Below are 17,130 nucleotides of genomic sequence, written 5' to 3'. Positions count from 1 at the left end.
TGTTCCTCTGGGGTCGCAGGCTAAATTATTCGAGCTTAACTCGTGATGTTTTTTGCCGGCGCCGGAAAATATGGAAAACATTAACCTCAGCCGCGAGTTGAGAGAGTAGAGGCGGTTTTGTGCGGCGGTTTTGCGGCTCTTTTTGCTTTCAAACGTACACACATGCATGGTCGCGTTATCAAAGCGGGATTTTTCGCCGCAACCCCGCTCACTCTGTTGCCGTTCACCGACTCTGGCACGTGCTGCACTGAATTACTTGCTATCTATCCGTGACTCTAGCTTGCGGCACGCAGAATCCGCTGCATCCGACGGTCCATCTCTCTGCACTAGAAAAAAGTAAACGATTCTCAATAGCTATAGTATATGAAAATAAATACAATGCTATTTATTTCTTTGTAATTCAGGAATTAGTGGTAGGAATTTATCAGGGTCTGACTCAATCATATATGAAATAGGCCTCTTGAAAATCCAGCAATAATTACAAAAATCGTTTGAATCAATTCTTTGAGACTTAGTTAGACGTATTCAGAGATTTAAGATTGCATAAAAACTCAATTTTCTATTTTTTCTTTATTAATACAATATAAATTGATGAAATTTCCTCGAAATTTTTTTTCGTCGTGAATCATAAAGGTTTCTTTCTTTCAATATAAAAACGATTTAAGAAATTCGCAATAATATAATTAACTAATCCCATATTATGAATTGGCGACAAATGAGGATAAGTTTTGTTGGTATGTATTATGTTCCAGAATATATTTTTGGGTTGGCACTACTGTATTATACATTGGCTTGTTGCTACCAGTTTTTACCAGTTTAAATAAGTGGATTTTCTTATCACTATGGGTGTTAGTGGGCGTTATTCCTACAGCTGATTGTCTGCTTCCTTAACTTGTGTTGGCGAGTTTTTGAAAATGAGTTTCAATCTTGTATCGGTGAGTTTTGTGTTTTTCTTGAGTTAAATGGTAAATAAGCTCACAATTCTTTCCGTCTATGACTGGCTTAAATGTTACGAAACTTTTATTTGTGTTTGCATATAAAAATTAAAATACTTAGTTGCAATAATTATATTGATTATTCTTTATTTAAAAAAAGATGTAATAAATAGCAATTTTTAATTAATTTATTTACGTTTATTATTTTATTTTTATCTACATCTTTCTTTAATTATTGTAAATTTATTTGCAAACATTGTCTGTTTTAAGTCTGTTTTAAATTAATGTAAAAAAACTATTTTTTTAATTATCAAAACGTTGCTGATGGGCAACATTTAAGTATATTTAGAGATTAACTCTACTAAAATTTTCTTTATTGAGGAGTTTTTATATATTTTTTTTGCTCTACGATGCCGTCGATGCCCATGCATAAATATAATTACGTATTTCCAAGACTAGCAGTTTGATTAAGAAGAGAAACATATATTTTTGCACTGATAATTTTTTTGAAAATTTTAATTAACGCAATATTACGCAAGCTTCGTTTGAATAGTCCGGTTATCTAACAAATTCCATCTTCAAAACTTTGTACTCGTCTTAATTCGCCGAGTTGGATATTAAAATTTCAACTGTCTTGTTTGCATTAAAGGTGCCAAAAGTAGTTAAGCAGGCGTCGCGTCACCGCCTTGCTTCTCAGTGGCAAGTTTCTTGTTTCGCCTCTCGCGTTGCGTGCACAATATCGTACGGCGTCGTGACTGGAATGATGTTTGCCGAGAGTCCCCGTTGATCCCCGGGGCTTAGCGGGACGCGCACTCGGCCTATTCTCAACCCCTTTCCCATCACCATAAACCTTGAGTCCAATTACCGGCGTGTGCGATCGCACACAATTCCAATCACGACCGATCGCCCATCGCTACTTTTTATTCGGCTAACCCTTTTCTCGCCTGTTTCAATTGGACTTAAAGGGAATAAGGCGCCGACTCGCTTTGTTTTTTAAGCTTTACCGACGACGCACATTCGGATCTAACATTGCCGGCAACGAGGATTTATTATTTTTTATTTTGTTATTTGCTGAACGGTCAAATAAGGCTTTATAAGTTTCGGCAAGCTTATTTGAACGTATCTAGAAAAAGTTGGATTGAGAAAGTCTTTTTGTATGTCCAATGATTGCCGAGGATTAAATTTGTTTGTGAGTTTCATATACGCTTTTTCGCAGAAACAAAACAAACATTGAAGCTTTTGTACTTTTAGTAAAAATTTCTAAATAAAAATGGAAAGAAAAATTTTAACTGTTTTTACGTCGTGAGGTTTGATATTCATTTATTTGTTTAAGAACGAAATTTCCAAGTATACCAAAAGAGGCAGTTCAAAGGAGTTCTTTTATTATAATATCTTTTTTTTTTAATTTGTCAATAATTTTGGGGATCAACTGTTAATCAGTGTAATACAAAATATAATGAAAATAAGCATTTAATTAAAATTTCGCTAGTCAAAAGTCAAACTCTATCTTCTCCAAATACTGATCGAAATATTAGGCAATTAAATAATACACATTCCTCTTAAATAAAAGAACAGTGCTAATATTTGAATTTATTTTAATTTTGGAAATCTTTTTCAAATATCAGTCTCATTTCACTTGCAGAGAAATTCCGTTTGTGTGATGTTGGTGAGCAAAAACTTTCAAATTTAATTCGGACGTTACAACATGTATAAAGAGCGCCGGAGAGATTGGATTTGAAAAGTTTATTTCCTGCTGCTGCCGCCGAGAGAGAAGCGAAAAGTTTTGTACACAGAAAAAGCGAAACAGCTCTCTTTGAAAATGTATTCAGCACGAGGCATTTTAATTTTCCGCGGATGAATATTTAGTAGCTGGGGAAAAACTAGGCAGATGGAATAATTCCAGAGACGACCGTGGGCGCGCGTAGCAAAAAAAAAAATTGTAAATCGCGGCATGCACACGGTGCGGAGTGAAAAAGTGAGGCCACTCGGCACCGATTCGGTGTCTGTACATTCGGCGCGCCATTAATTTGGGTCATAAATTATACATTCACAGCTCGGGTGCCGGCAGAGGAAATGAATAAAAAAGGCACCTCTGGCGCGTGGAAAAAAATTCATAACACACAGTGTTGAAAAAAAAATGCACCGATATCGTTCTTTAGTGAGAAAATATATATCATTCGTTCCTTTTTTTAATTAAACTCGTGGCGTCTATCGGCAGTGGAATTCAATTCATCGCCGAGAGTCAATTAAACGGAGAAAAGAGAGGAAAATGAATTTATATATGAAATCCGCACGTGTGCCTGAAAATAATGGCGCAATTTGATACTGCAGCTGTTGCCCGACGACTTACCATAGCGGACCGTCCTTAATTTTCACTCCAATATTCATTTGCTCGCAGTTCGTTTAAATGGGTTTTTCGCACTCTGCTGGAAAATTGTAGTAATTTTTCAACTCGTTTATAAATTTGGAAGTTCCATTAAAATTAAAAATTATAGTCAATGAATCAATACACCATTGTTCTAAAATGTGCATTTCCACGTTTTCAAATGTGAGAAGATACAAAAAGGTGGTTTAAATGCACGTTTGAGATCAAATAAATAACTTTTAAATGAGAGAGAGAAAATTGATTTTATTAAGTTTCCTCGGTTCTCAAATGAATTAAATTAAATTCAAAATTTATTATTTTGGTATTAATCCTTGATCCAGAAAAAAAGGGGTAAAAATGGTGGAAAATTTTAATAATTTTATTCACTTTCTTTCATGTTTCCAAAAGATTTATATCTCTTTAAATAAAAAAAAAGGGGGGAAACTGAGAAGCGATGGCTTTTAAATTTCCTCTGTTAGAAACTGATATTTAAAAGATAAAAATTGGTTTCAATAGTTGGGATATTTAAGGTTCAAAGCTCAAAGATTTATGTTAATCAATTTCATTTAAAACAAATAAAATTTCCGTATAATATAATTTTCTTTTGTATATTCTAATTTCACACTTGACTATTATTTTACATTCAAATTTGTTACTTTCATTTCTCTCTTGTAAGATAGTGACCTAAAATATTTGACCTTTGTGTTTCAGTTCCATCGACCAGCGTGGAAGGAGTGCTGGGAAGGAGAGGCACCCTTCCGTGCAACATTGAGCCTTCAGAGCGATCCGACAGCGTCTACATGGTGCTCTGGTTCAAAGAGGCTGACGGCGAGCCATTGTACAGGTGAGTGGCTGTTGTTGATTCGCGCGTTTTCCACACGAAATAGCTTTGTCGAAATTTTCCTCGGCGCTTCCATTAGTGCAGACAACAATCGAGTTTGGCTGCACGTACGGAAAACTGGATTTCGCACTTTCCTGGAAAACAACGTTCAAAGTCGCCGGAGATGCGTGTTATTAATTTATATAAATTCATATCCTGACGTGCCGAGCGGGCCTGAAATTGGTTTATCGCGCGGAAAGGGTTGGTTATGTATTGATGGGTTTGCCAACTCTGGAAAGCTTCTTTGAGCGCGCGTCGGAGGCAAACTTTGCAAATCTCTTCACGCTCGCGCTACGTGTACGAACGAGCATTTAATTGAAACTTTTCTGCAGCCAGAGCTAAATAGATTATTGAGTTGACGGGTATTAAAGGGTCTAAGTAACTTGATTACAAATTACTGCAGTCGATACAGGCACCCGATCCCGTGCCTTGCAGCGCCTTTATAGACGAACGACTTATCTATCCAGCTGCTGCCACCGCCGCCGCCGGGGCTTCTTTCCTTATTTAAGTTTGGAAACTTCGCGTTTCAAAGAGACCTTCCTGCCGACGACGAGCAACCATTATCTTGTCAACAGACTCGCGCAACTTCATTATTACTTAATTATGGTGCATGCTTCGGTTGATCCCATGATATTCGAGCTTAAAATGGTCAAGTTAACAATCAAACATTTTATTTTCTTATTGATTCCTGCCAAAAATTTTAATATTTTTTTATTAACTAAAAAAATTAATAAATTATAAATATATTCAGAGATAAATGAATTTTCATAATATTACGTTTAGTGGTAAAATATTTAAATTCAGATCAACTTTGTTAATGCGTTTTTTCCCTCAGCGGAGAGAAAAATTCAACACGTTTATTCTAGAAAATGAACACTGAATTCTGGAGCCAGAGAAATCAATGAGCACGCTTGAAATTAATTAAAAATTATGGATTTTTTTAAGTTTTTTTAATTTATTTAAAAAAAAAGAATATCCATAACTGTAAAATTTACACTAGTGCTCCCTATTTCCTTAACATTTTATCAATCATGTGAAATTTGATTTGATTGTTTGACAAAAAATACTTGTTGTTTGAATAGGTTTTTAGTGGTTTTTGGCAATGGTAAAGTTTGCTTCAAGCCAACAATTGCTCTTTTCAATTTAGTTTTAGTAATAGTGAAGTATTTTTTACGTTTTTATTATTATTAAATTATTGAAAACATTAAACGTAAAAGAGACTGGAAAAAAATTTAATGTCAATATTATGAATCACGCCTTTTGATAAGTAGCTCATTAATAAACACAATGGACAGGTTTTGCAAGGGGAAGAGTTTCATTGAACGCGCTCGTCAAACAAATGGGGTTTCAACGAGTCGCGCACACAGTAAAAAAATGTGAAAGTATAATAAAGGCGGTGGCGTCGACGGCGGCAGTTTAATTCACAGTCAATTTTTGCAAGCATCTGGTGCCGCAGGTCACGCAGAGCGGCGGATAACAATTGAATAATCAATCAAAGCAAATCGAGTTTGTAATTTTATTGCTGGGGCGCGTTCGCAAGTCACATGCAGCGCGACGCGAGTAATGACTTGGGGAAATAAATATTCAATCAGCAGGAGGATTATTGGTAAACCATTAGCGCGGAATAAAAGCGAGGATTTATCACCCGCAGAGGGATTTTTCCACTGAAAGAGAGGAAGGTCGTGCTCATTGTTCCACAACTGCAAATTGGCGTGGCTGGTTAAAAAAATGAAAATGTAGATGTTTGCGAGTAAAATGGTTAATGGTGAAGTAAAATAAGAAATAATATGCTCAACAATATAGTATTTATTAAAAAAATATATATTTTCCACACCTTTTTTATATATATTATACTTATTATACGCAAATATATATTTTTTTTAAATTTTGTTTAATTATTCATGAAATTTTGTTAAATATGAAATTATTTAAATTTGAATAATAGTGGAACAAAAAAATTTGTATTAAAATAATTTATGATCTTCTTATTTTTATATATTGTTTTGACTGACTTCTATGAAATATATATATGGTTTCAGTATATTACGTGCTACTAAAATAAGCATTCATTGCAATGAAAAAATTTAATAAATTACAAATTACACCATAACAAAATACATTGAACTAAATCCATCATTAGTTGTGGACTTGTTAAAAATGCCTCTGGATATTTTAGTTTCAAATTCAATCATGTTTATAAATGTATCACCAGGCATTCTCTGCCGAAATACATAATCCATTAGTTTAATATTGTTAATAAATAAAAATAAATAAATAAATTTTAGAGAACATGAAACACGATTTAATTATTACCCATCTTTTTTTGTAGCAATGGATATCATTTTTTGATGATAATCTATAAATCTAGTGATGTCAGTTACTTTTTGAGTTCTTGAGAATGAATTTTGGTCACACTAATCTGAATAACAACTGAAACAAAGGACAACAAGTTCAACATCATGTTATTTCTACGCCTCTTTCTTTTCGTCTGCTTATATAGCTGCGCCTCTTTGTAAGTGCTTTTTTATTGCGTGCCCCGGAATTAATTTCCTCCACAGTCGGAAAGACTTTTATTAGCGTGTTGTGTCAATCTTGATTATCACAATCCCATTTTATCTCCCACATTACAATGTGAATCATGATAAAAAAAATCAAATTATACCCGATTTGTTTGTTTTGTAATTAAAATTTCTAATCCGTAATGTTGACGTCAGCTTTATGCTCTCTCAAACAAAAACGGAAAAAAAAATAATGATGAGCCAGACATATGAAAATGTCAAAACTCTTTTCCACACAAACGGAGGCAGCTCGGCCGCGCTGTTTGTATAATTTCAAAAGTGATGTTTGTGTTGGCAGCTGCCGCTGACACAAAATGAAATAATTGCCGTCTCTGCGCGCGCGTTTCAGCTTTTTGTCTAACCACGCAGACTAAAAAATAATCCTCTGCAGTGACAAGCGACAACTTTGTCGAACGCTCCGGCTCGTTATCATCTGATAAACATGCGCGCAGTAAAATTTGATTTTACGACTCTCGAGCTCTCGCGGGCACGAGTGATGGAATTTTTTTCCACCTTGAGGGGAGTCAATAAAAGCGAGGAAGAATAAAGAGCAGCGATCGTAAAATCACGCCGTTCGGGGTGGTAAAATATCATATATTCTCAGCTAGAAGAACTCTCGGCTCTTTCGCTCCACTTGGTGACGAAACTTTTGTTTAAGAGAGTGGAAAATATAGAGATCACAACTGTTTTATCGGCAAGAAAAAATACTATACCATTTTGTTTAAAAAATTAAAATTTATTTTACTAAAAATTAAAATTGACAACGAGATCATAACGAACAATTAATATATTAAATGTTAAATTATTTACATCAGGAAATCATATATAAATCAATATATGGATCAATAAAAATAAAATGAATTATTGCTTAACAGAAGAGGCTAAATTGCTGAATGCAATTCCCTGAAAAAAGCTAATTTTTTAATTAATAGACAAAAAGTTTCTTATAAAAACGCATTAATTTCGGAAAAAAATTCCAGGAATTGCGGCTATACAGTCAGAATTTAAAAGTTCTGTTCTGCGTCATTTTAATTTTGGTGGCCCCTGCAAAATGTTCTGCAGTTCTCCAATTTTGCCAACTAAATAAGTAAATGGTTTCTCGCGTTTCATTTTCGCGCCACCCGCTCACTTCTGCTTCTACCCCTTCCACAAACACCCATAAATTTCTGAGCAAGTGTGTTTGTAGGTACTCGTGTTTCAGAGAAGAGCAAAGAGATAAAAGTGCCGCAGCCGGGCACGCTTTTTCATTTTCGCGTCGCTCGCTCGCTCCTCCTTTCCCCTCTCTCTCTTTTTCAACTCTTGCCGTCATAACTTTAATACGAAAATATTGTCTCTCGAGATTTGCTGCGCGCGAATATTTTAATCCGTCAGGAACATGAGAAGGATGAAATCATAAGGCGTGTGCACGCCAACTTTATTCTCTTCCTTTTCCTTATCTGCGCGCTGCTCCCGGTTAATAATTCACAACCGAGTTCGAAATTTTGCAGACTGAGCCGCGGTTTTGGTTAATTTTATTTTTCTTTGAAAGAGCTCAAAAGCATTTCGTATAGAAAGGTAATTTTCTTTCCAGTGAGCGGATAAGAAAATATTTCCTTGAAATTTGAAGAAGATTTTCAACGAAACGTGCATGACAAATAATGAATTTTTAATCGAATTATAAAAGTCTCTTTTTCCTTCAAAAAAATACAAAAACTTAAGTTGAAAAAGTCACAGGCATGAAATAAGTAAAACATTTTTGGCGATCCATTTTGAAATTTGATTTATTTCTCTATAAAATATTAACTATGAAATGGCTAACTCTGCAATTAAAAAAAAACCAAAGGAACTGAAATTCTAAATAAAAATATATTTTTCTTACTTTTACTAAAAATATTAATTTGGATTTATCTCAAATTTTTAAAATTTTGTTTTAGCATTTTTGAAAATATTTTTGCATTTTGTTTTAGTTCTAATATGTTAGAAGTTTTTTTTATTATTCAAGCTATAATCAAATTAGGCAATCTTTCACATATTCACTTGCTGGAGAAAAGAATTATAAAACAACTAAAATTTTAGTCATTTTCTTTTCTTTTTCTTTTTTTACTAATTTCCAATTCTCGATTACCATGAAGTACATAAATTAAAGGTTTGAAGGCTTAGACGAAACAAAACATCAATCAAAATCTATGCAAGTTCTCGGTCGCAGATTGCGTCTTACAATTAGTTAGTCATGAGCAAAGAGCTAATTCCTTGCGGGCGCCTCTGGAGAAGTTCTTAATTAAAACAGCGAGAGAGCGAGATTAGAGAGAATTGAACGGCGGAAAAAAGGACAATGTCGATGAATTCAGAATGAGAGAGAAGAGAGCGCGGTGCGGAAGAAATAATCGTGGCGTGAAATGGATTTAAGAATTGCGACTTGCAGCAGCGAAAATTACGCCTTTGTGCGGCCCCGGATTAATTAAGATAAGTGAGTTGGGCATTAATGTAATTTGAACTTCTCTTGTCCGCCGCCTCAAGAGATGAACAATTTTCGCACCGCTTTTTGAACTCGACGCGTCTCTCTAGCCCCGTCTAAACAATCAAACACGGCGAGAGCAAGCGTTTCACCCTCTCTCGCGGGATGCTAAGTATGCAACGCGCCGGACGGTCGTGTGTGCCGGAACAGCATCGCAACAAACAAAGGCAGCTGCTTTTGTGGCTCGCGCCGTCGTCGTGCTCTGGTGCGCCGCCGTATTGATTATACACTATTTAATTAAATAGCGTGCTCCTTTATCACTGACACAACTCGACCCTAGTCCAATCATTTCCATTTGCTTTGTTCGCCAAAATAGCGCCACTGGGTTAAAAGGGTCGTGTTTTATGGAATTGACGGCGGCACTCGGTTTTTTTTTGCAAGCACCAAAGCAAGGCGAAAGTGACAGAGCCTCTTTGTAGACCATCAAATTCCTGATGAAAGCTTATCTTTGCTGAAGCAGACAGAGAGACGACAGGTCTTTCAAGAGAGAAAAAAACTGGTGTTTGGTACTAAAGAAAATGTTGCTAAAAATCTAATTTATAGTAGAACAGCCATGATATTGCAATATTTAATTTTTAATAGTAGTTAAGGTTATAATTTCAATACATAGAGTATTATAAATGAAAATTAAATTAATATAATATTTCCAGATTTACTTATATTAGATTTTAGTTTGTTTAAGTGTGCGTTTTGAATTGTTTGAATTTTTCAATTAATTTAAAAATAAAACCTTAAATATGAAAATATAAATCCGCACATAAACTCTTTCCAAAGAATGGATTTCAGAGATTTATTTAACAGCAATAAAATTGATAAAAAATTTAAACAATGAATTTTTATCTTGCCGTCAATTGCCTCATGTAATATTGTTTATGATTATAATTTGCAACACTTTCTATCAATTATTATAATATGAATTTTTAGCAATCCTTTTTTTATTTAACAGTAGAAAAGATTGAATCAAAATTTTTATTTTGTGAGAATTTGCAGTGAATTTTATTTTCATCCTCCTTCTGAATGGCATTCCCTGATGCCAGGAACCTCATCAATTCAAATCCTCGATCGACCTCAGCCTGTGGTAAGTCAATTTGACCACTTTCTCGTCAGCGTCGTTGTCGTCGTCGGCCAGGCTTTGATGAGCCGCTTCAAAAGCGTCCACTTTCTCCCCCAACGCCGCAATCAGTTGCTTGTGCTGGTCGATTTTGTGCTCCAGATCAAACACGTCGTGTTCCTGAAAACGACCAATATTATATTCCTGCCTGATTTTTATAAAATCTGCGTTCGGCTCGCCTGATTGAGGCTGCACCGAGCGACCGGCGCCGAGATCGCCCTTTCCAGGTTCTTGTTGTCCCTGGTGATGAGCGACTTGATGTAAACAGCCTCGCACAAAAGCACGCCCAGGGCGTTGATGTCGTCCAGCAGGGCGCGGATTTTGCCCCGGTCGCGTCGAACTTGGCGCAGCAGAGTTTCGGCCACGGTGTTCCTCTCGTCACCGATGTTTTGCACGGTGGCCTTCAGCGTCTCCAGCCGTTCGATTTCGCTCTCAAACTCGGCCTCTTTCGTGCTAATCTGGATCTTCAGCTCTTCGATTTCGTTCTGCACGTTGTTCTTGCCGACGCACAACTTCTTCAGGGTCTTGGACAGAGTTTCAGCTTCCTGCGGTAAAGATAAGGAGAAGAATTAAAAACAGAAAAGAGATGGAAAACTTTTGAATTCCGAACAGGAAAAAAGGAGTCCCGCAATAGGGCCGAAAAGAACAAGGCCGAAAACGGCTGAGCGGAACAAGGCCGAAAAGGAATAGGGCCGAAAAGGAACAAGGCCGAAAGCTGAAAAATAACCGATAACCGCGAGCGCGTTCAGCTCAGCGAACATTCAATTCTTTGCGCGTCAATATCAAAATCCGTCATGCGGCCGTTTCGCATTGCAAAATAGATGAAAATTGATTTTACACAAGATTTCGCAAAAAATCTTCATTTTGGGCGAGACACATAATCACAAAATCACATAAATTTGGGGGACAACAAGATGAAGATAAGTTGATCTCTTGCACAGCTTAAAAAACCATACTGCATCGGAACTCGGAAAAGATCTTTCAAGAAATTATTTGTCCAGGAAACTTATCACTTATGTGTATAAACTTCTCAACCTTTTCCTATAAGATCATTGTAAATTTTTTATGTCCACTGACCTATTGATTTGAAAAAAAGCTTATTTTGAAAAAAAAAATAAATTCTAGGAAATTCTCATAACAATGCTAAATTTAAATTTCAAAAATTTGGTTCTCCTAATAAATTCATTTTGTCTTAACTATGTCTCCTTGGAACTGACATAAAAAATCCAATGCTAAAATGTAGAGCAAAATTAATTGGGTCATTTTTTGCAAAAGCTCTCCTTAATATTGAGTTTTCAAGTCTGCTGGTCAGTTTTTGGTTCACGTGTTTCCAGCATATGTTTTCAGCATAAATAAAACCAGGAAACTGAAAATTTCCTCCCTACCACATATTAAATAATTTAGATATTTCTTACTTTGATTTATAAGGGCGATGATAAAAAATTTGTGTCCTGAGACCCGAGGCGTTCCATTTCTTATTGGGATGGCGGGTTGACATAACACGGTAATCGCGGTGATTTCCCAAAAAAAAAATCGGTTCTTCCTAGTTTGTTTGCACCGGTATTTCGGCCTTGTTCCTTTTCGGCCCTATTCCTTTTCGGCCCTGTTCCGCTCAGCCATTTTCGGCCTTGTTCTTTTCGGCCCTATTCCGGCACTCCGGAAAAAACAATAAAAGTGTAAATTATTAATTACATTCAATACATTAATAGCCACGCTTCTTAACTTTTTTTATAACTTTAAAATGAATAAATTCTTGTAAAAAATTATGGTTGCCTTATTTTTAAGCCAAACCATGCACAACTATTTCACTCCCACTTTTTTCAAGTTACTAAAATGTGCAATTAAAATTAGTGTTTGCTTCGTGTCATAATTTTTAATTAATTAAAAATTAATATTTTTTTTATTTTTGCCAAATTTATCACCAAAATATTTAATTAAAAAAGCTCATCAAACAATTTCGGAAGCCGGATTTTGCTTCTGACAAAACTCAAGCTTTTTTGAAATTAAATTTTATTCATTCATATTCTTCTCCGAGCTGAAAATAATCCCTCCCCGGGGCAGAAACTTTGCCCCTCTCTTTTTTAATTAGCTAATGCATTACTATTTATTATTATTGCGGCGCTAAGAAGCGGCACTGCGAGTGTAAATTTTTAAGCACCTGCAAGTAGTTGTTGGCGACGAGCTCGAGCGTCTTGGTGCGCTCGACCTCGGTGGCGACGGCCTGCTTTTGGGCGTCGCTGGCCCTCCTCTGCGTCTCTAATTGTTTCTCGGCCTGCTTCTCGTCCAAAATTAATGCCTGCAGCTCCTTGTTTCGCTCCTCGACCTCGCGCCGATGAAATTTTAACGACTCCGCCAGCATTTGCAGCTCGTCCTTTAAATTTTGAATCTCGCTCCGCAGCCTGACAGCCGAGTCGTCCAGCTGCACACTCGTGCTCCGCTGCTTGAGCACCGCCTGCTCCTTATCGCGGCACTCGTTCTGCAATTTTGTCAGCTGCGAGTGCAGACTCTTGACCCGCTTCTCGGCCTCCGTCTGCCTTGTTAGCGCCGTTCGAGCCTCGTCGCGCATTTTATGCACCTTCTCTGCACACCTCTTGCTCTCCGACTGCAGAATTGCATCTTAATTAAAAACTCTTTCAAAAATGCATGCCTGCACATTGTAATTCTGCTCTATAATTATAAAAACTCACACGTATTTAATGTATATTAATGGAGAATGTAAATATTTTTCATCGAGGAAAATTTCTTCATTTCTACGAAAGTCTCCTCAAAAGCTAAGCTCTTGCACAAAATTTTTTTTCTGTTCAAGAAAAGGGCACACGAGGTGCGAACCGTGGTGAATTAAGAACTTGAGGTTACTAGTAAGCAGCAGAAATAATAATTTATGACGGCGCAGTTTAATTATGATTTTATAAACTTCGCACTATTACTTTATTATGAAAATTTAACTTCTTTAAACACTGATTATTATTTTTTGGTATTGATCCTATCAAAAAATTAGGTCGCATCATGCAATTTAAATTTCAATAAAAATTTATTAAATGGACAAAAAAAACTTATTAATTATAATGTAAAAGAATCACTAAGAAAATAAGCTAAATTTTTTACAATCTAACGGAAAAAGGCCGTGTAGCAGATAGTAAAATTTTCCGCATTAAGAAATTTCTTTGCAGAAACTTTAAATTTTTGGAAACCTTGATTCAAATAAATTATTTACCAAATTTATGCTGAAAACAAAATTTAGGAAAAGCACCAAAAGCAAACGAAGTTACAAACATAAAATTAAATCGCATTTATGTTCACCATATATTCTGCATCACAATAATTTTTTCAGTAATTGGCAAACATTAATTTCTCTATTGATTCGCCACTGAATTTCAATTTTCATTTTATCTGATTTAAATATACACTAAATTGATAAAAAAAAAATATTCAATTATTTTGCTGCAATAAGCTATTTTTTTTCAAATTACTACAAGTATTAATAATTGATGTCAATTTCTAAATTTGTGAACCACATTGTTAGTTAATAAATATTAAGTTATTTGACACTTAAAATCCTAATTACCTCCAGTTCATGAAGCTGCTTGCAATTAAACTTGAAGCCCTCCTCGGCTGCCTGCAAGAGATTGCTGATCTTTTTGCTCTCGGAATACCTCTCGCACATTTTCATTTTGGTTTGCTCGACCAGCAAGTGCACTTGATGATCTGAAAAAATATTTGTTTACTTTCTCTTTAATTTTACTTGACTGCACCTTGCATAAAAAAAATGAAATAAAATACTTTATTAAAACAACGAATAAAATTAAAAATTAAAAAAAAATAAAAAAGTCGAAACAATTGCATTTTGTGTATGTAAGTCCAAAAAAAGTAATAAATAAATAAAATTGTGTGAAATCATTGACCATTTGACTATAAGAAAAAAATGCACCTACCCTGCTTTTTCAGAGTCTCAAAACGTTCCATTTTGAGTGCGATGGTTTCGAGAAGCGCGTTTTCCTCCTGCTTCATCTTCTCCACTTTGCCTCTCATCTGGCACACGCACTTGAACTTCTCCTCCTCCTTGTCCCTCTGGAACTCGGCCAGTCGTTTCTTGAGCTCTGCGTTGTCTTCGATCAGCGCCTCCAAGTCCACGTCTTTGCACCTCGAGCAAATCTGCAGCTGATATTCTTCAGGAGAATTTTCCTCTTTGGTCTCCTCCTTAGAGCGGTGCAGCAACTGCTGTAGTTTTTGCCTCGCCGACTCAAACTGATGCACCTCCCTGGACACCCTGGACCTGATTTCCTGCACCGCCTCATCGCGTTCTTGTCTGATCTGATAGTCCAGGTCGCCGACGGACTGTCTCGGTTGCTTTGTCGAGTCGTCCGAAACGCTCTGCTGAGCGAAATCGTCCAGAAGTTTGTCGATTTCGGCGCTGTCCAGAGGCTCGTTCTCAACGGGGATGCCGATGACGGCTCTCTCGCGGACGGTGCGCACCACAGTGCCCACGAGGTCATCGTGCTCCAGTTCCTCAACCTCGGTCGTCGACTTGGGCCCGACGCTCCTGAAGTTCCACTCGGGAGATTTTTTCATTGCGAATTTTCAATGAAACGTTTCAAGTTTGAATCGCAACGGACAAAATGACAAAACGACGAAAAAGCTTTTGTTGCAACAACAGCGCATTGTTGAAAATGTAGACACAGATTTAACTTGCTTTTTAATTTTTTAATCTTTGCGTATAAAACTATTTTTAAATAATTGTTTTATAACAATAATACATTAATGGAGAAATAAAGTCCATTAATATTTTTTTTATAAAATATTTTTTTACCTAAATACTTTTTTTTTTTTTTAATTTATCTTCCTCCTTAAAACAAATTGAGACCATAATAAATTTGAATAAAAGATCACTGATTTTTAAAATATATTTATATCAACTCAATACATTGCCATTTAATAGACTAACAATTAGTCGACTTAGAAATTTACCAATTAATGCGCATGTCCTGACAGCATTATTCTGGTTGCTTCTCACTGTCGGAGCAGTAATATATTATCAAATATCAAGTCTGCAATTTGAAGCAAAAAAGCCCAATTCCAAAATTTACTATAATGGACTATTTCTGTGCGGAAAACACACAAAATTCTGGCTAAATTACTTCAAAACCGTGTAATATAAATAAAAAATTATACGATTCCTTTTTTTTCATAATTTTCTTCCTGTAATGTGCATTTTAAATTGTTATCAACCCATATCCGATATAAAAAAAGTGTTAGAAATAGCGACTAGAATTTCAAATGTAAACATTTTGGCATCGTGTGTTTGCTTCAAAATTGAAGTGATGCAATTAAGAAAATTATGAAGTATTAGTGATGCATTAATTTAAATCTTTTTATTACAATCAAGAAATATTCAGATAAACTCAGAAGCTGCGAGCAATATGAATATATATATCCCTCTGGGTGTGCCTTTGCTTAAGGGTTCGTTGTCTCTTTCATGATCAAAACGATGCTTGTGCAGTCGATGAGCAAACGCTGGAAAAGTTTTATCCTAGCGTATTTATTCAATTTCTGAAACAAGAGAAGGAAAAGAAGTAGTGCACGATGAGTTTCCGGAGGGCGATCCGTCTTTACAAGGGTCGCATTAATTTCCAATGAAATATCGCCTGGAGAAAAGAAAAAAAAGCAGGGAAAAGCAGTTGGAGTGTGGATAATGTGTGCGCACGGAACGATTGAATATATAATCAAATGATTGATGCCCAGCATATGGCGCCGCTCCCACAGCCTTTTCAGCCGGCGCGGCGCTAATTGAAGCAGAAAGCAAGTCTTTCATAAATATACATGCGCCTTCCTTCTCCGATGAAAAGAAACATTTTTGTGCGAGTGGTCCGAATAACAGCCCAGAAATATGTAATATTTTTACAGAATGGTGAAAACTCATATTCAAAATTTAAAACTGAATTTTTAATCATCTAGAATTCATTCTGAAAATTGATTTATGCGAATTTGATCATTTTTATAAAAAATAATGTGAGACCATAAACTATTTCTTGGACTACTCTCCGTTATATTAATTTCTGAACAGACGATTTTTTGCTCAATTTTTCTAATTCAATTTTGATAGATGAAATTTTTCACAAAGAAATGTTTTTTAACAGAAAATGGTAATTTAAATTGAAGTATTTTGCCTTTTTTAAATCATAAATTTCCGATAACAATTTAATTAGAATATTTTGATTTTACTTCTACAGAATTAATAATAATATTTGGTAAATAATTAGTACCATTAGAGACTTCATTCCTGATTAAATCCATTATCTGGTGATTTCCAACTAAAATTCCAGTTAAGAAAAATTCATTTTTATTCTAATCTAAAAATACACCAACAAAGTAAATTATGCAAATATTGGCCGAGCCAGCGAGTCGGTGAAATATTCGCCACATGTTTGCTGTTCCACTCGGGAATACGCCGAGCCATAATACCGCGAGTTATTGCTTTTATTGCGCCATTACCGCAATGCTTACCAATGACCTTTGTGGCTCTTTCAAGAGGGCTTCGTCGATGGAGCCTGTGTACTTCATACACCTCTAGGTACGTGCACTTGGGATTCTGGCCAGCGGCTCCTGCACACAGCAAACACACGCCTATAGCTCTATTGTTGGTTACTGCGCAAACACATGTTGTTCCACTACAAACATACACCCCTGCGAACGATCCAGACCGCGCTCATATTTCCAGACACACACCAACTTTAATTTGCCAACGATAATTCGCCAACTGCCCAGCATCTCTGCAAAAGCCAGTTTTGAC

At 35.9% G+C, this 17,130-nt stretch overlaps 1 protein-coding gene across 3 annotated transcripts in view; it reads left to right on the top strand.

Moving 5' to 3' along the window:
- The window catches only part of LOC132193354 (hemicentin-1), a 186,111-nt gene that overhangs the window by 118,931 nt on the left and 50,050 nt on the right, over nucleotides 1–17,130 (top strand). For all 3 annotated transcript variants that reach the window (XM_059613974.1, XM_059613971.1, XM_059613972.1), the window contains exon 2: nucleotides 4,012–4,144. In XM_059613974.1, the coding sequence (XP_059469957.1) occupies nucleotides 4,012–4,144 (133 nt within the window). The remainder of the gene's footprint in view (nucleotides 1–4,011; nucleotides 4,145–17,130) is intronic.

This window comes from Neocloeon triangulifer, unplaced genomic scaffold, assembly GCF_031216515.1.
Source record: "Neocloeon triangulifer isolate White Clay Creek 2 clone unplaced genomic scaffold, ASM3121651v1 ptg000004l, whole genome shotgun sequence".
Lineage (NCBI taxonomy): Eukaryota > Metazoa > Arthropoda > Insecta > Ephemeroptera > Baetidae > Neocloeon > Neocloeon triangulifer.
This window is presented reverse-complemented; position numbering and strand designations above follow the sequence as displayed.